General features: G+C 34.3%; 1 protein-coding gene across 1 annotated transcript in view; it reads left to right on the top strand.

Annotated features, from left to right (window-relative positions):
- Positions 1–291: 291 nt before the first annotated feature.
- LOC149408898 (REPTOR-binding partner-like) overlaps positions 292–24,314 on the top strand; it is a 38,100-nt gene continuing 14,077 nt past the window's right edge. The window contains exon 1 of the mRNA XM_089650334.1: positions 292–428. Coding sequence (XP_089506460.1) covers positions 384–428 — 45 coding nt within the window. The 5' untranslated portion in view covers positions 292–383. The remainder of the gene's footprint in view (positions 429–24,314) is intronic.

The following is a 24,314-nucleotide window of genomic DNA, read 5'->3' as shown; positions in this document are numbered from 1 at the left end:
TATTTTTATGCTGTTGTAAAACAAAACAAACGTACAGAATATTGAGTCAGATGAAATTGGATGAAATAATGAACTCTATAAAATATTTCTCTATGGAGTTGGCTGGACAAGGTCAAGTTTGTATTTTAGTATACTTCAAAAAGTTTGTTTTCAGTAAATATTTGTGTATGGCATAACTGGTTCCTTTTTACGAAAGTACAAAATTTAGTTGCTCCCTTTTATTACTATTTCTTTATAAGAAGACCAAACCTATGACGTCAGTAGAATGTCCTTGCTTAGGTTGCTTAGTTTGTAAACATACACACGTTGTGTCATCAGCAAGTATTGTTCGTTCATAATAAATATTGTTTTTGCATTAAAATAATCGTTGACTATCTCTAAAAATGAGTTACGAAGCCATGGCCGTTGTCGATGAAGATATTCAAATGGTAAGCGAATGTTGTCAATTGTTAAAATCATTTTTAACATTGTTATTTCACAATGTGCTAAATATGTCCGCCACAATAATAACAATGTTTTGCATGTTCTAATTCACGTGAATTTGGTACGAGCCACATTTTTTATTGGATTCCAAGATGTTTCTCCGAATGTTTAGTGGATTTATATAATTATACGCTTATTTATTTTGATGAGAAATTGTGATACATTATTTCATAATAAAGGTAGCCATTTGCCAATGTCATTTAGGTATTTTTATTGTCAATATTTTGTTCTTGTCTGTCATGCAGTTCTGGATGGTAAAGTAGATTCCTATTAGATTAATGGAAACTTCACAACTGCTGCGATAGATGTCGCTAATGAATACGTTAAAATTGAAGGAATCTTCCATTGAAAAATATTAGTTTTTTTTATTCATTCGTATTATAATAATATTATATTACATTTGACTGATTAATGGCCGATCGGTATAGAGCGTCGATTACCCCCTATCTTTGTGAGTTCAATTTCTGAGACTGTCAGTAATTTTACTCGTATTTTCAACACCATACAATTTATTTTAAATATTTAATACCTCTACGAAATTCGAGTTTTTTATAAAGCCAGTTTGATAAGCGGTACATATGAAAGGGCACACACGGCTTATTGTGTTCCATGTGTGCCCGGTTGCAGAGTTGTTTGGTGGTTCCTCTCTGCCTATTCCTTCGGAAATACGACGTGATCACAGACATATGAATATTAATAGACGAGAATATTATATTGTACCAAAAGTTTTTATTATCCAAAGTATTTGAATAATTTTACTGTCAAATTTCGTTGTTTTAAAGGTTTTTATTATTCAAAGTACTTAAATTATTTCCCTTTAAAATTTTATGCTTTTCAAGGTTTTTATTATCCAAAGTATTTTCATTATTTTACCATCCAATTTTATGTTTTTAAAGGTTTCTATTATCCAAAATTCTGCTATTATTTTACCATCAAATGTAACTGTTTTAAATATTTTATATTATCCAAACTCTTTGAATTATTTTACCATCACATTTTATGGTTTAAAAGGATTTTATTTTATTATCCAAAGTATTCTAATTATTCCACCATGAAATTTTATGTTTCTAAAAGTTTTTATTATCCAAAGTATTTGAATAATTTTACTCTCAATTTTTACTCCTATATTACTCATTATTTACCACCACTAGCAAAATGTGTGAACTTTGTATGGATCGACTTATGTATTTTCGCAACCGCAACATGATCACTCAACTTAATATTGATACAGAAACATTTAACAACTCAGAACACACTTTTGACAAAGCGACAGAATGTAATTCTCTGTTCACAGAAAAACACAACTTAAACATAATTTCCCAAAACATTAGAAGTATTCGAAAGAACTTCGATAATTTCTCAATCCTCTTAAACGAAATAAACATAAGCTTCGACATTATTATCTTGACTGAATGCTGGTTAGATGATTCGTACACAAACCTAAACTTAAAAGACTATACAACTCTCCATACCACTAAACATCTAAATCAAAACGACGGTATAGTAATCTTTGCCAAAGATTCACTAAACCCATCAATAACAGAAATCAACCTAACCGAAGCAAACTGTATCCAAATCTCCCTCGGAACAGACATCTCCATATTTGCCGTCTACAGACCCCCATGCTATAACAATCTCTCACCTTTTTTCAACTCCTTAAATAAACTTCTCGAAAAAAATAAAAAAACACAACAATTAATTATTGCAGGGGATATGAATATTAACTTACTAAACGGGCAACCAATAACCACAGAATACTTAAGTCTACTTACTCACTATGGATTAAATTCGACAATCAACTCACCAACAAGAATTACGTCAAACTCTGAATCCTGTATTGACCATATATTTGTTAAAACTAGGAAAAAAACATCTTCATCCATTATTCGATCAACGGTCACAGATCATTTCACTACTACACTAAGCATACATCATAACAAGAAACAAAAAGATGAAAAAAACAACTCCGTACAAGACAAAATTAATTTTAAGTGCCTAATAGAGGACATACATAAGGAATCTTGGTCAAATGTAATAAATGAACCCGACCCAAACAACGCGCTTAACACATTTATAAACACAGTTGGAACCTACATTGCTAAACATACAACAAAAAATACCCCGAAAAACTACTCACATAAAGAAAAAAAAATAACACCCTGGATCACGAAAGGATTAGTAAACAGCATTCATAAAAGAGACACAATGCACATGCAAGTGCGCAAAAACCCATATGATGACAAACTAAAAAATAATTACCTGCTATATAGAAACCTTTGTAATAAATTAATCAAACAAGCCAAATACAAGTACTACAAAAAAGAAATAAAATCCGCCAAAAATGATCCCAAAAAAATCTGGAAAATCGTCAAAGATATTACTTTCTCCAATCCGAAAAAAGACTCGAAGATCAAAGTACTGTTAATAAATGGAAACAAAACCCTTACAAAAAATGAACCTGGTAAAATAGCTAATTTTATTAACTCCCAATTTGCAAAAGTCGGATCTAACTTGGCTGAAAAAATTCTTCTAAAAAACGGCACAACAGAAGACTCTTTAACCAAACTATCCTCTACCATACAACCAAATCATTCGTTTTATGCTCACAAAATAAGTACAAAGGAAATCTCGGATTTAATTATTTCTCTCAAACCAAATTGCGCTGTGGGCCCAGATAACCTATCCAATCATATACTGATTAGTCTCCGAGAACATATACTTATACCACTTCAACATATTTTCAACCAAAGTTTCAGCCTCGGCATTGTCCCCGATCACCTAAAAATAGGTTGTATTACTCCAATACATAAATCGGGAGACAAAACGCTGATCTTAAATTACAGACCAATCACTCTGCTAAATTCGCTATCGAAACTACTAGAAAAAACTATGAAAAAAAGACTGCTCGCATACCTTGATAAACACAAACTGATCTCCACCCGTCAATTCGGGTTTCGAGCGAAAATGGGAACAGAAGACGCCTTATCGGAACTAAACACCTACATAGTGAAAAACCTAGATGGCGGTTCAAAGGTGTTAGGAGTGTTCTTAGACCTAGCAAAAGCTTTCGACACCATCTCACACAAATTACTCCAACAAAAACTCAAAAACATTGGCATAACAGGTCCACCACTAAAATGGTTCATTAGCTACATTGAAAATAGACAACAAATTGTAAAAATAAATAATCAAGAAAATGACAAAGTAGGCAACAGGTATGGAGTACCCCAAGGCAGCGTCTTGGGTCCCATACTGTTTCTCATCTACATTAACAGTCTAACTGAGATAAGCCTAGGGAACATAGAGTACAAAGTAATCAGTTATGCAGATGACACTGTGATTTTATTCAAAGCCCAATCATGGGAAAACGTCTTCAAACACACGGAAACAGGGATGACTGAAGTAAATAGATGGCTAATAAATAATCTACTGACACTAAATATTTCTAAAACTAAATACTTAACTTTCAGTAAAACATTAGCTGGTCAGCCAGATAGTCGCCCACAACTTCATCTTCACCCCTGCACAGTTACCTCATTAACTAACTCACGCTGTGTTTGTGACAAAATTGATTATGCGCAAAATATTAAATATCTCGGTTTAACTGTTGACAATAACTTAAAATGGGATGTCCAAATCAACCTAATTACAAAAAAAATACGGAAACTCTCTTACATCTTCAAAACAATTCGAAACATTATGTCACTACCTCAGCTAAAAAATATATATTTTGCACTCTGTCAAAGTATTCTTATGTATGGTATTTCAGTATGGGGAGCAGCAGCAGAGACTCATCTCAAATCACTTAAAATTAATCATAAAACAATAATCAGAATTATGTTTAGAAAGCCTTATCTACATCCGACAGAACAGCTAATGATCAACAATAACCTATTAGACATAAATAAACTATTCATAAAGAAGATCATCTACAAAAACTGCATAAAAATATCACCACACTTCATAACTCACTCGCAAAACACAAGAGCAAACACACACAATCAACTACAAGTACCATATATCAAATCGAATTTTGCAAAAAAACATGAATCTTACTTGGCACCACATATATTCAATAAGTTTGTAGTCCAAGCAAAGACCTACGTCGCATCTAATAATTTGAATTGGGTATTCAAAAGATTTTTAAACTGGTTGAATGTCAAAGAAAGAAGAGAGATAAGTAATATTCTTAATATCTAAAATTATATATTTTCTTTTTTGTACTCTGTTTTTAAATTCTGATTTTCCTCTTATTTTATTATTATTATTTTTACTATAATATAGATATTTCTTTTTTTTTTTTTTCTTTACCACTTATTTGTTTTTATGTAATTAGAAATTGTTAGTTACCAGCCTCAGAACAGACTTTGTCTAGTGAGGAGGGTAAGGAGAAAAATCATGTATGTACATAACTAATAATAAATAAACGCCCGGGTTGCCGGCACTGAAACACAGAAATTAAGGACGAGGGGTTAAAACAAGAGTTGCGGGACGCAGGGAGGAAAGCTGACTGTGATTCGTCAATAAATCAATCTGACAGTAAATAGGCATCTCGCATTATAATATCACCATTTAGTTCGTAAAAGTAAAATCTGCTTTTGAATGAATAGACATTTTTACATGGGAGCGCAAATTACTCGCCACGTTATGAACAAATCTGCGAAGTCCAAATTCGGCAAAATAAATTCCTTCTATTTTCAGAGTCGAATATTTCGTTTACGTATTTAGTTAAGACACTTTTATAAATGTTCATAATTTACTTCCCAGCAACCAACCAGCTTTGTGTTTCGCGTCCAGACGTTTCTCGATGTGATAGTATATGTTTCTACAACTGATCCATATTATACGATGTGAATATGCTTAAAATAAAGTAAAATAATGCTTATATATGGAATATAATACGACAATTGGGTTTATTCTCTTTTTCACATCTATTTTTACAAGTTTTCATAGCACAAGTCACCATTTTGCCGTGTTATTTCGTAAAATGAACCGATGATGCCTCGACCATAGTTCGCACATGAATGATGACGTCACGTTTTCTAAATTCACTTGAGGCGGCCATACGCGAGCACAGCCGGCTCCAATGGAACCGGTATGGGGAGTGGGGAATAATACGCTTTTAATCACTTAGGGCAGGTCTACTAATATTCATATGTCTATGGACGTGATGGTTATGTAGTTGTTAAAAAAAAAAAAACTATTTTATATTATATTTCTGCGTTCTCGTGAGAATCCAACAAGATTCTAGCGTGAAATGATTTAGATTCTTTTATGAAATCTGTAAACGAATCTATATTTACCTTTTGTAATAGTAGGTATCTCGAAACAGTATTAAATAAAGTCGTTATCCGCGAAGGCGAAACAGCTGTCACGCGTAATAATAATAATTTCATGTTCCATGATAACTCGACACAATTACAATTCAACACGCTTTTGAAAAGTGATATAATTTAAAAAAAAACTAACCTAGTTTTTGTTTTATCACTCATCACTTTATATCACTTTAAAGGTGTGTCATTAACATTAACAAAATACTTAACTCTAAATTCGACTGTTGTGAACTCCTGCAACTTATAAACATACATACACCCACAGTAACAACACGACAAAATACAATATTCTACAGCAGCACACATAAGCGTAACTACATTGCCCACTCTCCGATACAACGACTTCACACCATGGGAAATCATTACTTGGGTAATGTTGACATATTCAATACCAACTTGGCAAGTTTTGTGGATCATTTAAAACATTTATTTCATCAATACTCCTAAACACATCATGTAAACCTACAAATAGCTGTAATTTTCTGTTTTTGTTTCTTGTGTTTGTATGACTTGTTGCATAGCTTCTATCAAATGTAATTTTTTTTTTTTTGTAACTTTTAAAGTATCTGTCAAATTAAAATTATGTATACTACCAACCATGTAAAAGCCCTCTGGGCGTTAAATAAATAAATAAATATTCTAAGTGTCGAATTTTCCGATTACCAATAATTACACAACAGAACTTTGAATATAATTTATATAATTTGAATAATAATAATTGATTATGAATAATATAAAATAAAGTCGCTACCCGCGTCTGGCTGTTTGTGCGCTTAGTTCTTCTAAACTACGCAACAGATTTTGATAGCGTTTTCATTATCATTTAGAGAATTTCTTTCGGAAGGTTTATACATATTTTTCAATTTTCAATTTCAATTTTTTCAATTTCAGTGCCGGCAACCCGGGCGTTTATTTATTATTAGTTATGTACATACATGATTTTTCTCCTTACCCTCCTCACTAGACAAAGTCTGTTCTGAGGCTGGTAAGAGCTGGTATATACATATATTTGTATAATTCATACATATTATATTTATAGAAAGTCATAGACATATGAATATTAGTAGACCTGCCCTAAGTGATTAAAAGCGTATTATCCCCACTCCCCATACCGGTTCCATTGGAGCCGGCTGGGCTCGCGTATGGCCTCAAGTGAAATTTGAAAACGTGACGTCATCATTCTTGTGCGAACTATGGTCGAGGCATCATCGGTTCATTTTACGAAATAACACGGCAAAATGTTGACTTGTGATATGAAAACTTGTAAAAATAGACGTGAAAAAGAGAATAAACCCAATTGTCGTATTACATTCCATAAGTAAGCATTATTTTACTTTATTTTAAGCTTATTCACACCGTATTATATGGATCAGTTTTAGAAACATATACTATCACATCACAATGTAGCGATTCTCAAGTGTGCTCATCGTTGTTTACTGGGGTAAGTAAATTATGAAACATTTGTAAAAGTGTCTTAACTAAATACTCTGAAACTAACTACGACTCTGCAAACAGAAGAAATTTACTTTGCCGAATTTGGACTTCGCAAATTAGTTCATAACGTGGCGAGTAATTTGCGCTCCCATGTAAAAATGTCTATTCATTCAAAAGCAGATTTTACTTTTAAGAACTAAATGGTGATATTATAATGCGAGATGCCTATTTACTGTCAGATTGATTTATTGACGAATCACAGTCAGCTTAACCCCCTTCGTTCTTCAACAGTTGATTTTACCCCTCGCCATTATCTTCTCGTCTATTAATTCCTATGTCTGTGATAGAAAGTAGAGAAAAGTCGATGTTTTATAATCAAGTCATAAAAAAAAAATATTTTCAGGCTCTTACATAGTTAACGCTTGCTAAACCTTATGAGATACGTCAAAATAATGTAGTACGGAATTGTATATCTTTAAAAGGCCTACAGAAAACTCTACGATGGTATATGTCTAGCTCCTAAGGATAACCCCCAGTAACGCCGGGTACACTTCAACTAGTATTAAATAATTGGAGAATTTATAAGATTTTCAAGAATTTGGTTTTTCGCAGGGAGAAGTGGGCAAAATGCGGGGATTCTGGGCATTTCTTGCTTATCCAACCATATTAAGGCGATGCTATACGTCGTGTGACATTGATGACGATAAGGTTTAAATTCCCGTTCAACACCATCCGTCTTTTTTGATAAATACACGAAAAAAACATCGCCAAAAAGTGGCTTTTATTTCATTTTGCGGACGTTCAGGCACAAATATTTAACTGTTTTACGATCATTTTATAAAGAACTTAATTTGCCGCACTATACAATAAAACCGTAACCGAAAATGGGTTCGTAAGTAGGAGATTTTGAACTTTAAAGCAGTTTTTATAGGCATGATAGATTATTTTTTCTAGGCTTATTAAAAGACTTATGTAAAAATACTGGATAATTTAGTAGGCCAAGATGTGTTCTAATCATAGTAGGTATTTAATTAAAGTATATAAAACATTTCTAAGTGATCAAATTTTCAAACCAAAAAAACATGAATTTGCATTGCTACGTATGGCATCGCCTTAAAAATAATATGTACAATAATTGTGAGAACGTGCTATACTATTTCGTTTTCTTTCGCAGCAAATTTTCAAAATAAGTTTTTTTTAGCAGAAAATAGGACAATAAAAAATAAATTTTTGTTTCATTTTGGAGCTAAAAGAACTTACGGGTAATTTGAATTTTGAATATCTCTTAATCTCTTGTGGATATTTTAGAACTCGTTGGCAACCCTGGTCAACATTCTCATTATAACCGGTGAAAACGTTGAAATGCAGATTTTTAAATACCGTTAAATTGTTTATAGGGTGCAGCCACGGATTAATGTTTTCACTTTGGTTCAATACTATAACATAAGTGACGACACGCTAACATTTTACCTAGTTGTTCCTAGCGAACATCTCGACTCCCATACATAACACAGCGCCGCACAGTGGGCTGAAAATCGCCTTCCATAGACATAGAGACTTGAATTTTCAAGGATCTTTTTTTTTGGCTAGAAATGGATTCTGCTGATCATTACTATGCTATAAAATTTCGTATGAAGCAATTGCGTGTACACATGAAGGAGTTATCATTTTTTTAAGAAAAAATTGTATGGCACTGACATCAAAAATGAGGCTATCTCTGGAATCATAAGGTTGGCCATTATATCCTTACACACAGATATACTACTATTTATTTGTATTTTTTTGACATACTTCGTATTGTGGCGCAACTTGCGATGTTTTTTTTTTAAATCCTCAAAGTTGAAGAAAAAACTTTTTTATGTTGATGATTCATTTTAATGATTAAATGCTTTACTGAGTATGCTTTGTCTGACCCTTGAAAATTCAAGTCTCTATGTCTATGAACGGCGATTTTCAGCCCACTGTGCGCCGGTTGAAAAAAAACTAGGCTTTTTGAGACGGGTGAATTGTGACGTCACGGGTCACCTCTGCAGATTTGCTGCGCTTTCGGGAGACCCGAAAAATTAAAATTTAGAAAATTATTTTAACTATTAAAACTACCTATAACAATAAAAAATATTTATTATGTTTTCTTTTACAATTTTTGTTTATAAATTTCGTCTTGGTCCCTTTAAGGCGAATATAAACGCCAAACATATTTGGGTTTCTACCCCTTGCAACAGAATATAAAATGTGCACATTTTTTGGTCTTATCTGCACGAGACAAGTAATTGCAGTAGCCGCGTACTATGTACCTGCAATACGTAGGAAGCGCCCGACCAGGCCTCCCCGTTCGCCAATGCTTCGGTATACCTACTAATACCTTTTTAACTGGTGGACGATTATTATCAATCTTATTTTGACAACAGCGGCAGAGCTATGACTGCCGGATGGACTCAAACTGTGGGGATATTAGTGATTAATATAATAATTATGTTTAATAATAACTGTATATTTTTTTATTGATTTATTTTGTATGCATTATCAATACGTATAAAATATTTGTTAATAATACGTTACATTGAAATGTCACTTACATATATTAGCGCCTTTGAGGTGTTTTTGCACAAAAACGGCGCTATACAAGTCATCCAAGTATTATTATTATTATTTAAAAAAAAATAGATACACTTTTATCAAATTTATGTTGCTAATATATTTTTTAAATTCAATTTACAAATAATTTTTGAAGAACAATCAAATTACCAAACAAATATCCAGTATTAGAATTTATCAAGGAACAATTCTTAAGTTCTTTTTTCTAAAAATAGTGCATGAGTATATAATTCTACATGCATGTTAATTGTAGCAACTATTAAATATATAATGTAATATCAACTTGTGATAGTACTCCCTCTCTAATCACGATAATTTCTCAACTAGGGAGGTATTATTACCACTAATTAGAACATATTAGCTTTACATGTATTTAAAAAAATGTACTTATACCTGCTTTTATTATAATGTAAAAAAATTGGAAAAACAAAAAATACTTATATTGTGAATTTATGTAGCATATTCATAAACCTAAAATTTCTCAAATGATATAACATTCTCAATATCAATAGAGTTGAAATCATGTGTCGCTGAATTCGATTTTACTTCCCAAAATATCGCAAACTAAGACGACATTTCGCTAGTATGTTTTCTTTTGATTTTTTTAGTCTGCCTCCAGGAGTTTTCCCTAAAAGCTGTTTATGTAATGTATATGTTTATGGTTTTTGAGAGTTGTGGGATACAACCGCTGCATAGCATCGCCCTTGATAAGATTGCTTATTGGAATAATTTATCCTTTTTCCACCTACAAATTTGGCTATTATTCCGTTAAACCTCTCTACAAAATTATTTCGTTTTATTCCCCATCTTCAATAAATTATGGACCTGTAAAAACGCATTATTAGTCAACATAAATGCAAACGGAAAGCATTTTTTCCGTAAGAAGCAAATCATTAATTTCGTTAAATAATTAATAAAACTATACATTCAAAAGTATTTTGAGATAAAAAATATAATATTTTGGTCATGAATAATAACAATATCACACAAAACTCCCTCACCGTTTAAGAACTAATAATACTCGTAACCAAAATAATGCCGACAAGAAAAAACCGTCGAAAAAACTGTCACAAACCGACTTCCGTTCCGTGCCACGTTCCGCGGACTTCTGTACAGATCCTAGAATGTTTGCGTCTTATATCACCACGAATAGAGGCGACAATTGCTTGACCAGCGGAGTCTGGATATATTTGACGTAAGCGCCAAAGTGAGTTTTATTTATTTGTTGAATATTTTTATATGAATGAAAAAAAGTTAGTCAATAATAATTATCAAAAATAATCTTAGCCATAAAACGGTATTTTTTTAAAGGTGTTTCTTATATGAGTTCTTAGTTACCTCAAGAAAAAACAAAATTATCAGTGGTTTACGTTTATATTTTTTGTAACGCAACCAATAATTTTATTTTAATTCTGATCAATAATAAAGAAAGAAAAAGCTTCAATTTATGCATAGTATATTTTTTGGTATTCATAATGTATACCGATTCGTAGCAAAGATTAATCTAAATAGTGATTTAGCATTTACCTTCCTCTTAAAACATAAATAAATGAACATACTTACAAAGATCTAATTTACAACACACAAAACCATGTACGATGTGACAGCGGCGGCTTTTACTCACAAACATTGGCGGTGCGTTAAAAACAATGTCAGTCTGTCCTTTGCACCAGGTACCTAATACTGGCAATTTTGAACTTTGACCTACCGGAATAATTATCCGTATACGAACTGTGAACAAACTAAAGTGGCGTCATCTCAGCGCGACAAATAAATGTATTGTGTCATAGGTTATTTCCGCCGAAGAGTTTCGAGGTATTTGTGAGCGCCGCTCTTGTCTAGGGGAAATTTCAATACAACTATCAACATCCAAGCTCTTTCCGTATATACAGGGTGTATCGGCACTAACCCGACAAACTTTAACCAGCTATTCCTTAGCACATTTGGAGTAAGAAATGTTATGGGCACTTTGCTGTCCGGTAGCATTTTTTTCAATTAAAAACAAAAAAAAAAAAAAAATTCCACACTACATCACTGTCATTGCGTTTCGTGTCCAACAGCTGTTATAAGCAAGTATGTCAAAAAGCGTCTTCGCTCTTTCGCACACACTAAATAATAATAGTTAAAAATGAGACGAATGGTGCCGTGCCATTTCATTGTGATTGTAAGTGTGCGCCAATATAGGTACACACGTGCATTATTCAACGGAATTCGAATAAAATATTTGCCAGATGGGTTTTCAAACTTTGACAAAGGATAAAACAGTGGTGACATGTGGTGAAAATATGAATAGTAATTTTTTTATTAAAAAAAACGTTACCGGACAGCAAAGTGCACATAAGATTTTTTACTCCAAATATGCCAAGGAATAACTGGTTAAAGTTTGTCGGGTACGTGCCGATACACCCTGTATAATTAATGTTCCCAGGCGACATTTCTCGGTGAGCGATATGGAATCCGATCGCACTACGTCATTTACAAGATGTGATACTAACTAACTAACTAACCATCCATCACGCCGTTTCCCCGCAGGGGTAGGCAGAGAGGACGGACCGCCAAACAACTCGGTCTTGGCACACACTTCTTGCCTCATTCACATTCATACATCGTCTCATACTCTTCTATTATTCTGACTCTTGACATGGCCCGACTCGAGTATCTGATTCACTTGATCGTGCCATATCTTCCTCGGGCGTCCCCGACTTCTGCTACCATTCGCATTTGCATCATATATCCTCCTTACACTCCTATCTTCACTCATTCGCTCTACATGCCCAAACCATCTAAGCGTCCCTTTCTTAATCTACTCATTACGCTTACATCAGCCTTGCACTCTTTGCGGATCTCCACATTCCTCACACGATCAAACATGGTTTTACCACACATACGCCTCAGGGATCTCATTTCAACAGCATTTAATCTTCTTTCATCCTTTCTTTGCCAGTTCCGTGCCTCACTTCCATACATCAAGGTAGGTACCAGCACTCCGTTGTGGACTGCTAACTTCGCTTCTTTGGACAATTTTTTGTTAGCGCCAACTGCGTTCAGTCCTCCATTAACGGAATTACCTGCATTTACCCTTCTTTCAATATCTCTGTCAGCCTTCCCATCTCTCGTAAACATACTTCCTAAATACACAAACTCATCCACCTGCTCCAAGTATTCCTCATTCACCATTATATTGCACACTGTTTTCGTACTCTCTCTTTCAAACACCATTACTTTAGACTTACTTATATTCATCATTAACTCATTCTTCATGCATACTTCGTTCATCCTAGACACGAGAGACTGTAGATCATCTATACTATTAGCAATCAGCACCGCATCATCAGCATACAACAGGCAACATACTTTCAAATTATTCGAATTCGCGCCCAATCCCACCTCTTTCAATTCTTGCATACAATTATCCATGTATAGATTGAATAACCACGGTGACATTACGCAGCCTTGTTTAACACCTTTTGTGATATCAAACCACCCCGTAAAACCACCGTTCACCCTAATGGGACTTGGACACGGTCAAGCGGCTTGATCGCAAGCACGTAGTTTATTGTCTATGGCACTTTGTGTCAAGCATTTTGACCGTGTACCGAAGCTGGCTTGCAAGCATTGCGCAATTCTACGTGCTTGCGGCGAGGCTTGATGCGAATTTATATTTTTGTGGGAATAGACAAACGACAATAGACAAATAAATATCACGTATCATAAACCATGATATAAATTGAATAAAATTGTTATAAAATAGGTACTTAGCATAGACATATGAATATTAGTAGACCTGCCCTAAGTGATTAAAAGCGTATTATCCCCACTCCCCATACCGGTTCCATTGAGCCGGCTGGGCTCGCGTATGGCCTCAAATGAAATTTGAAAACGTGACGTCATCATTCTTGTGCGAACTATGGTCGAGGCATCATCGGTTCATTTTACGAAATAACACGGCAAAATGTTGACTTGTACTATGAAAACTTGTAAAAATAGATGTGAAAAAGAGAATAAACCCATTTATCGTATTACATTCCATATATAAGCATTATTTTACTTTATTTTAAGCATATTCACATCGTATAATATGAATCAGTTGTTACTATCACATCGAGAAACGTCTGGACGCGAAACACAAAGCTGGTTGGTTGCTGGGAAGTAAATTATGAACATTTATAAAAGTGTCTTAACTAAATACTCTGAAACTAACTACGACTCTGCAAACAGAAGAAATTTACTTTGACGAATTTGGACTTCGCAAATTAGTTCATAACGTGGCGAGTAATTTGCGCTCCCATGTAAAAATGTCTATTCATTTAAATGCAGATTTTACTTTTAAGAACTAAATGGTGATATTATAATGCGAGATGCCTATTTACTGTCTTTACTGTCAGATTGATTTATTGACGAATCACAGTCAGCTTAACCCCCTTCGTTCTTCAACAGTTGATTTTACCCCTCGCCCTTATCTTCTCGTCTATTAATTCCTATGTCTGTGGTACTTAGTTATTGTTTTTGTGTTCAATTTGTAGAAATCCATCTAATTAAAAAATTCTGGAAGTATTTTAGTATTTTTTAATAATTATGACAGCGGTTTTCAAGGTCATTAATAATCAAACTGTAGAATAAATAATTTTCTGAATTTTCAATGGAGAAAACATATTTTTTGTATGAATACCGCACAAGATATTCATACAAAAAATAGCTGTAGCCTGTAATACACTTTGCAAATGCTCATGGGTAAAGCGGTACCTTAACTTGTACCATTCTTGACACCAAATTCGTTTCTTTTTATTATTTTATTCAAACATAAAGCTAACGTAAGAGCCAAGAACGCTTTGTCTTTGACAGATTCCATTTTGCCGCGAGTCACGAAATGACAGGAAGGCATAGAAGTACATATACATAGACCACCACGAAATCACAGGAAGGCGTGGCCATGCTTGACGGAGAGGCTTGATGCGGGCTGTCAAGCCGGGGAGTCGCTATATGCACAGCGACTAGTCGACAGGGGGCGTGGCCAACATATCCGAGCATACCCGAGGTGTGAAACGAAACGTCAGAAATGGCGTTGTAATAATATAATGTAAACAAACCTTTTTAGAACTACGCTAGGTTTGTGTAACATGGTTTGTGATTCAAAAGAAAGTGTCCCCTTAATACCGCCTGCTCGCGTCAAGGCAAGAAAAACATCCCAGTTTTCAATTAGTTTAGCGGCTACGCTAGGTTTGTGTAATATGGTTTGTGATTCAAAAGAAAGTGTCCCCTTAATACCGCCTGCTCGCGTCAAGGCAAGAAAAACATCCCAGTTTTCAATTAGTTTAGCGGCTACGCTAGGTTTGTGTAACATGGTTTGTGATTCAAAAGAAAGTGTCCCTTTTATACCTATACTTCACTTCGGGTATGCTCGGATATGTTGGCCACGCCCCCTGTCGATTAGTCGCTGTGCATATAGCGACTCCCGTCAAGCCGCTAAGCATAGACAATAATAGACAACAATAGACAACAATAGACAAAAAAACTACGTGCTTGCGATCAAGCCGCTTGACCGTGTCCCAGTCTCTTAACACATGCAACGCTTCCCTCATACAGAGACGCAATTGCCTGAGTCAGATTTGTATTCACCAGAGATGTGCAAAATGGGTACCCAAAACCATTTGAAATGCAAAATGGAAATGGGTCAAAACTTTTCCATTTGAAAATGCAAAATGGTTTTTAGAAAAGCATTTCAAATGCAAAATGCACAATACCTATTTTCAAAATGCATTGTAAAAATGCAAAATGGTTTCTGAGGCCAAACAATTAAAATAATTATAGAATTTTTAAACAATTTTGTCATTTAATAATGGACATCAATGTAGAACAAACATATTACATGGTGGTAAATCCAAAAACACCACGACTACAGATTATGAGACAACAAAAAAATTGCGCGGGACTAATGTTGCCAACGTAAAAACATAGAAACTTAGCAGTTAATATTACAGCGTCATAGTCCCATGTTCAGTATTTGAATCAGTATTTTTTGTAATGGTATCACTCAATTGCCAGGGCTCCTACCAGGGAGCATCTTGACAAATGTAAATTATCTCTCATAGCGAGGTTGAGGACCGACTGATATTTGGGGCTTATTAAAAAAATATGAGTGGAGATAGTACGAAGAATGTTGCAAAAAAGCATTTAAAATGGAAAATGTATTGAGAAAAGCATTTGAAATGCAAAATGCAAAATGGTTTTTAGAAAAGCATTTAAAATGCAAAATGGAAAATACCCATTTTGCATGTTGCATTTCCATTTGAAATGGATTTATTTGAATTAAAGCACATCTCTGGTATTCACTCCATACTTGTACAACACCTTCCATAGCTTTTTCCTGTCGACTCGGTCGTATGCTTTTTGTAGATCTACAAAGGCACAGAAAAGTTACTGGTTTTTTGCCAGAAACTTCTCAGTGAGCATACGCAATGAGAAGATCTGGTCCATGCACCCCCTTCCACTCATAAAAGCATAACGAAATTCGAACCGGTTAAATTTAACTAGATATTTTTATAGTATTACTTTTGTTCCTGTTATTTGTTTTGATTTTAGGTGGTATTGTTATGGTAATTATTATTTTTAGATTGAACGAAATTTAGGGAGTGCGTAACTCCAACGCTCCTTAGCGCTAGCCGCCGCGCCGCTGAAAATGACCTTAGAACGGGGTACCCCAGTAAGGTCACATTCTTTTCAAAATTAAAAAAAAAATATATTTTTTAAAAAAGGTTAGAGGAAGAAATTGATTTAAAAAATTGGACTGCAGTTCCTCGTTGGGGATGCCATAGTCTCACTGGCTCCAGACGGTTGGGAGCAGGTAGGATTCTTGTGCGGTATTCTCAAAAAATAATTCTTCGCGTTTTACGTTTCATTTTAATTCGGGTGGAGGCAAATATGGTTTTGAATAAATCGTTACCCATGCTGCACATAATGTTTGGATCATTTTTGTGGTAACAAGAGTCAACCTGCCGAAGCGAGTGGGACTATGGCAACCCAAATTTGAGCAATGTTCGAGGCTGAAAAGTACCTATGTGAAAATAATATACATATATCGTCTGTTAGTCGGCTTCACCACGGTTTGATAATGAATTCAGAGGGCGACACAGCTGTCACGCGTAATAATAATTACGGTTACATGATAACTCAACACAATAGCAATTCAACAAGCCTTAAAGTGATATAGACCCATTTTACGTAACCTATTTAATCTAGTTTTAGTTTCATCACTTTTCATGACTTTATATCACTTTAAGGTGTGTCAAGTTGTCCGGTTACAAATTTCTTGCCACAACTTGTTTATAAATAAACTTTTTTTTTTGTAATTTGAATAATAACATTGTTGAATATATTAATGGAGTTCTACGAATTAAACCTGATGACAGTAAATATATCGAAACGTTTCTTGATAATGACTTTAGCCGTGTTTAGTGACCAGATTTGAATAGCCTGGTTCATCCCAACCCTCCACCTCTTTATCTCCCTCCGATGGCGTCATCGACTAAGTACATTTTGGTACACGCTCCATCTCTCTTACTCTGTCTGACATTGTACATCGCCATTCTATTTGATCGAAGTGAATTCTTCATAATGATGAACAATCAAAGAATGTTCATACTTTTGGATTAAGATACTCGCCCACATCGCGTTTATCCTATAAGAATAAAGCACGCTTTTCAATAACCTAACCTCATCAATACATCTTGCATTTAGTTATATAGTTATTATGACCTCACTGCACTAGAAGGGCATTATTAACATCGACAAAACTAATAAAACGAACAAAACTAACCACCAAGTTAAAAAGCTCATCCATTCTGTCAACACCTCTTAATTTTGCCAAATTTTGTTGCTAAGTGCCAAGACTCGGCATATTTAACTCAATAGGCGCGACAATCTACGTACTACGACGTTATTTTTGTAAAACTGCGTCGCAAAACCGAGCTCCTAAAAGCGTTTTCACTTTTCAACACATCTCACTTCAAATTCAACTTTTAAAATACATCCACTTTACAAAAAAAACCTTTTATCCACAAAATAACGCACGAATTTTCTTGTTTGTTGTTGCACCTTTCTACTCGTGTTTCAGTTACCGTCTTTGAACTGACCTAAAGCAGTTTCAGTGCGAGTATTGCGAACGTTCTGACCACCTCACAAAAAATGTTCGATTAACATTCTTTCGGTGATTTATGTTTCGCGTAGAAATTTGCCTCTATTTACTCGTGTTCTCCACTTGATCGGAAAGCAATTTTTTGGACAGGCCCGGTCGGTTTTGTAAGCGCGAGTCGTATTGTGTCTCGGCTAAAGCTGCGTTCTCATTGTCCTTTCTGTAACAAACTGCTTTTATAGTTACTTTGGTTTTTTATAGTACAACTGTGAGGCTGAAGGGAATATTTTGAAGAGGAAGGTTGGAAAGTACCTGGCTATTCAGATCTCTAAACATGTCTAAAGCCATGTTTCGATTCTGAATAGATAACAATGCCGTTATTATTTTCCCTTCCATCCACCAATGGTCATTAACGACTAGTCCTGGATGAATCGTGATCGACCGCCAACGATCGAGTAAGACGGATTTTACATTTCGACCGGTTGCCATTGATATAATCTTTTCCGCCCAGAGAATAATACTGTGGCTTGCTTTTAAAAAGACCAGTCAGTTTTCAATAAAATAGTTTTTTTTTTAAATTCATGAATTTAAAAAAAAACATTTGGAAAAAAGTTTTTTTTTGATTTTCGGGGCCAGTGTTTGCACTAGAAAATCCGCTTTTCTTAAAATTTACTAAAAAGAGCAAATTCTAGAAAGGCCTCGCGAAATTTGACAACCGTCAAACGTAAACCGTCTGTGCACCCTTCTTATTTCTCATCCAAAAATAGATACAACCACAAATTTTATCTTCCCTACATAGAGATAGTCTGTGACAGGACAACGTCTTATATCATAAAATTAATTCCAAATGGTTGAGTTAAATTATAACTGGTTTATATACAGGGTGTATCGGCACTAACCCGACAAACTTTAACCAGCTATTCCTTAGCACATTTGGAGTAAAAAATGTTATGGGCACTTTGCTGTCCGGTAGCATTTTTTTTTCAATTAAAAACAAAAAAATTTAAAATTTCCACACTACATCACTGTCATTGGCATTGCGTTTCGTGTTAAACAGCTGTTATAAGCAAGTGTGTCAAAAAGCGTCTTCGCTCTTTCGCACACACTAAATAATAATAGTTAAAAATGAGACGAATGGTGCCGTGCTATTTCGTTGTGACTGTAAACGTGCGCCAATATAGGTACACACGTGCATTATTCAACGGAATTCGAATAAAATATTTGCCAGATGGGTTTTCAAACTTTATCAAAGGATAAAACAGTGGTGACATGTGGTGAAAATATGAATAATAAATTTTTTATTAAAAAAAAACGTTACCGGACAGCAAAGTGCACATAAGATTTTTTACTCCAAATATGCTAAGGAATAGCTGGTTAAAGTTTGTCGGGTACGTGCCGATACACCCTGTATAATCTTAAGCTTGATATATAAAAAAATCAGCCTGCGTATGTTTGTGCTCGCAAAACGCGAAAAGTTTCTGAAATTTTTTTTCAATGTTTGTTGTTATTAGTTCCAGTAGTGTTTAAAGATGTTTAAGGCGATGCACTACGAGGTGTAATATTTTAAATTGAGCCGCTATCAATAACAACCCTTACGTAGATGGCGATAAGGTTTAAATTCTCGCTTAACACCATCCGCCTGTTTTGATTTATGCAAGAAAAAAACATGGCCAAAAAGTGCCTTTTATTTTATTTTGTCGATGTTCATGCATTAATATTTAATTTTTTTTCGATCATTTTATAAATAACTTAATTTGCGACATTATACAATAAAATCATACCCGAAAATGGGTTCGTAAGTAGGAGATTTTGAACTTTAAAGCAGTTTTCATAGGCCTTATACATTATTTTTTCTGTGCTTATAAAAAGACTTGTCTAAAAAATACTCGATTATTTCAAAGGCCAAGATGTATTCTACTCGCAGTATTTAATTAAAGTATCTAAAACATTTCTAGCCGACCAAATTTTCAAACCAAAAACACATGATTTTGCATTACTACGTATGGCATCGCCTTAAGTAGCCTCTGACATATCCATCTTGACGAATATCCACACTTAAAATGATTCGACGAGTATGTACATAGTACATCTCAACGTCAACAAGTCCTTCGGCGAAAGGCTAGGCCCCTCTACGAAATATTTATTTTTGATCCTATTATAGGCAATTCCTTCGCCGTATTTTTGACCTATCTGTTGGCAACCTAGAATCGTTGCGTGTAAACTGTCTTTACAAAAGTTTATCTCGAAACATCACGCACATCTTCCTACCTCGCCTCGCCCAATGCGCAACTGTGGGACCGAGGGAGACAGGCGTGCAATGGTGGCTCGAATCCGCGACGTATTCCCCGCGGCCGCCATTTAGCTTCGCGCCGTCTGGCTGGAGAGCGCTCGCCTACGCAGCAGCGAAGCCGGTAAGTACCGAACGCAAACCTAACTAAATGAAAATTTGAAATGTTCCATTTAAGGATTTCCCTACAGGAATAAACGCAGCCTCATGAAGATTAAGCATAAATCGTTGCTCTTTTGTTTCTTTTATCAGTTTTTCTTGTAATGGCGGAGTTCCGACGGCGTTTCGCCTTGCTGCTGTGTTGTTATTCCGATTCGGATAGGCGCGTACGTGACCGGCGGTTCTACGCAGTACATTGTCGTCGGCTTGTTGTGTTTTCCTCTTCTACCAGTTGCACCGGCGTTTATTTTCTGACATAATGTAACCTTAAAAAATATGATTTCACCCGTGTTATTGTGTATTTTTTCTTCGAATGTTTTAACCGTGCAAAAATATTTTTTTCTGCGCCACGCGCAGTTGCATGTTTTCCGGTGCATTCTTTTAAATGCATTTTCCACAACATAATTGTACTAAAGTTCTGCAAAAAGATAAAAAATAGTTAAATTTTAGTTTGAAAGTAATTGGGCCTTATTTGGACAATGCTTTAAGTGATTTTTTCTGCGTTTCTGTGAGGAATGTATTGTAACTCCGTCGTTATTTTTAAGTGCGCCGTATTACATATGTACGTTTTTGTGTTGATAGTGAAATCGTTCGCTGTTGCTAACTGAACGTTGCTGTCGTAGAATAAAGAAGCTTGCTGCTGTGATCGTGTAGGTTAAAAATATTTTTACACACCCATTTGCGCGTTAACTGGTAATAATGCAACCTGCAACCTCCAACTGTTATCCGTCGTAGATTTTGTACATAATAGGATCTTCCTTCGACACAGCCAGTGTGTCGGTGCCCGTGTGTAGTGCGTAGTCGATAATGATAAATTATTAATAACTTTTCTTTGATTGATTACTATTTATTGTGTGTTATTTTTATTCGGTGTAATAATAATTAATAATTCGGTGTAATCTAGGATATAATTTAATATATTTCTTCAAGTCTTTTAAATAATTAAGAATGGAATTAAGTTTTATTTTTCAAATTAAACGTTATTAGTTTTTGAGAATTTTCTCAAGTGTAGAGGGCCCCTACCTAGTAGGTAAGTGAAACGCAGTTACGCACCCATTTTTTTTGTTCCTTTCAATTTGACATCAAACTTGCTTTGAAAGTACCTACGCAGAATTCATTATAATCTTTGAATCTAATCGGTAACTTTCTGTAATATTAGTTTCTAAAACAATATTCATTATTTTATCTTTCTTTTCAGTTTCATATTTGAAACTAACTTACCGGCAATTTTAAATTGAACCACTTTTTACCGCTATTTTTTTTCAATTTTTCATGCGCATGCGTATTGCGAATAATTTGAAGAACTTACTACACGGATGAAGTGAACATTTCTTATACTTATTTTATTTTGTCTCTATGTCGTACTTACCTAACTATCTAGGTACATAGTAATATGAACCCGTGACGTATTATGTGAACCCCTCAATATTTTTTTAATGCCCGGTACCTTCGCATACCTACTTAATACACGTAATATGAATTAGTATTTTTAAGAACCCGTGACGTATTAGATGTGGACACCTTAATATTTTTTTGAATGCACGGTACCTACGCATACCTGTTCTACGAACATACGAAGGCCGAAGCTTTCATAATAAAAATAAATTTAATAACTACAGGTCGACATACTTCTGTTCAGGTTAACATACTTAACTGTTCAGTCAGGGGCGGCGCTGTTAGATAAAAAAGTACTTTCGCTGGTGTTCTTTATTCTCAAAAAAAAAAATTGCGCTTTGAAGGTATTTTAAAGTTGACAAATAAATTTTATATAACGATTTTAAATGTGCCATTTTCGATTTGCCGCCAAAACATGTTAGTTTTTATTCGTGAATTCGGCGAGCGACGTTTGTGACAGAAATTGGCGTTTTCTGTCATAATGACGTTGTAGCCAGTTGGAACCGTTTCGGAAAGTGCGGTTTTAGATCGGTTTTTTCGTTTTTTAAATCAATAATTTCATATTTTTAGTACGATAATCGTAATCAATCGTAAACTCTAAGGTTGTTTCACAGAATTTGAACAATTACTCAAATGTCAACCTTGTATTTCAAGTTCTGTTATTATTTCAGTTTTGTGAAGCAACTGGCCCATAATGATACAATAACATAACATGAATAGAACCTTTACAGAACTGGAAAATTAATTTGATGAATTGTTAAAATTCTGAGAAACAATCTGTCCTAAATCTTCCGCAAATTTTTAACGGTATTCATAGTTTGTGAAAATAAAATAAACCCAGTGCAAAAGAATATTTCGTGTCCTCATTTGGTGGCCTGCATCGGTCTAAATTATAAAAATTGATTTTTTTTTTTTTTTTTACTGTATCTCGGACGTTTTTTTGCGCATTGGCAGTGTCCTCGTTATTTATTTGTAAATTTGCATTTTTATAATACAAACATGAACAATGTGGCTAACTGTAGATTTCTATTATGCATTTGAGTGTATATTATGGGGACCTTATTTTTTTGAATAGATAATCTTATTAGTTGACGGTACCGAACAGAAAATCCATATATATGTACATATACCATAAATCAGGTGTTATCTCTTCATTCTTTGCTCAAAATAAATCTTAGGGAATGGCTGCGCGGCCTTTTTCATGCAAAACTTAAATTTGGGTTTGAGGACAAAATACTTAACCAAACATCAAAATATTTTTTTTTATTCAAAAGGTGTAGCAAATACCTAGTAGGTTTATATGCTACTTTATTTATCTGTGCTTTTAGTTATAAAATTTTTCAACTTTGGCTTGTAATTTGAATTTACATTTTACCCATAAAAATGTTTTTATTTTATTTTTATTGTTTTTATATATATATATATTTTTTTTTTCATCATATTATGCACAGCACACCGAGCAAAATAATTATAATTATTATCTATCATGAAAATCGTGAAAATTTAATGCTCTAAATTTTATAATTTAATACATAAATTAATAAAGTCGTACATATCGCATGTCGCGTATAAGTTAGGTATTTTGGCCTCAAATCTTATGTATTCAACTCGAACTAAATGCAATCTAGACAATTAAGATAGCAGCCAATAAAAATGTGCGGTGAGAAAATGAAGATAATGTTGGTATTTCTTATTTGAAGTATGATACAGTTAAATATGACCGAAGGAGAAAGGGTCCCATTAACTCAATTGGTAGAGTTGTGCCCCGGCAAGGTTCTTGGGTCCCCTAGATGTGAACATTTTTTTTTTTTTTTCTGATTTTCTGTTTCAAATTTTCGTTCAAGAATCGCTAATATTGTCTTCAATACTTAAATATTACAATTTGAAGTTTTACTCATTGTTATCCAAAAAAATAAAACATTAATTTGTCATAATATGCAGCGCTCCTCATACTGCTCCTCATGCAACGCCGATGCGCCGTCCAGATCTGCGTGGGACATGTCAAAGAAAGATGTCAGCCGTGAAACACCTTCCAAAGAGTTGATTTAAAGCTTAAACATTTATTGGTCGTTCTGTTGATAAATTGTGAGAAGAACAACTAATAGATTAGACATAATATGTTACAAAGTGATTTATAATGTAAAATCTATTGAATATTACGATTCAAATGAGTTGCATGCATAGAAAACGTTTGCACGTCTGCCTGGGAACCTAGTATTGTATGAGTTGTGTATGTGTGCCTGGTGTGCTTTCCTTGAAGTTTCACACCTGCACCTGCGTGAATGCACTCCCTCAATTTTATGTCTTTTATTCACTCTTTTGACATGATAATATTAAAATAGTTATTTTTTAATTAAACCTGTAATAATAACCTATTTTAGGCTCATATTTTGGGTTAAATAAGAGAAGAAGGAAAACTAACCTAAAAATTTCACTTCAGTAACAATGGCCGCCAAGTGAAATAACTGTATTATTTTCGTTTACTGGAAACTGAAATACT

This window comes from Hesperophylax consimilis, unplaced genomic scaffold (genome assembly GCF_061612785.1).
Source record: "Hesperophylax consimilis isolate HC1 unplaced genomic scaffold, BYU_Hcon_1.0 scaffold_45, whole genome shotgun sequence".
NCBI lineage: Eukaryota > Metazoa > Arthropoda > Insecta > Trichoptera > Limnephilidae > Hesperophylax > Hesperophylax consimilis.
Note: the sequence above shows the minus strand (reverse complement) of the source record. Positions and strands in the feature narration are given on the sequence as shown.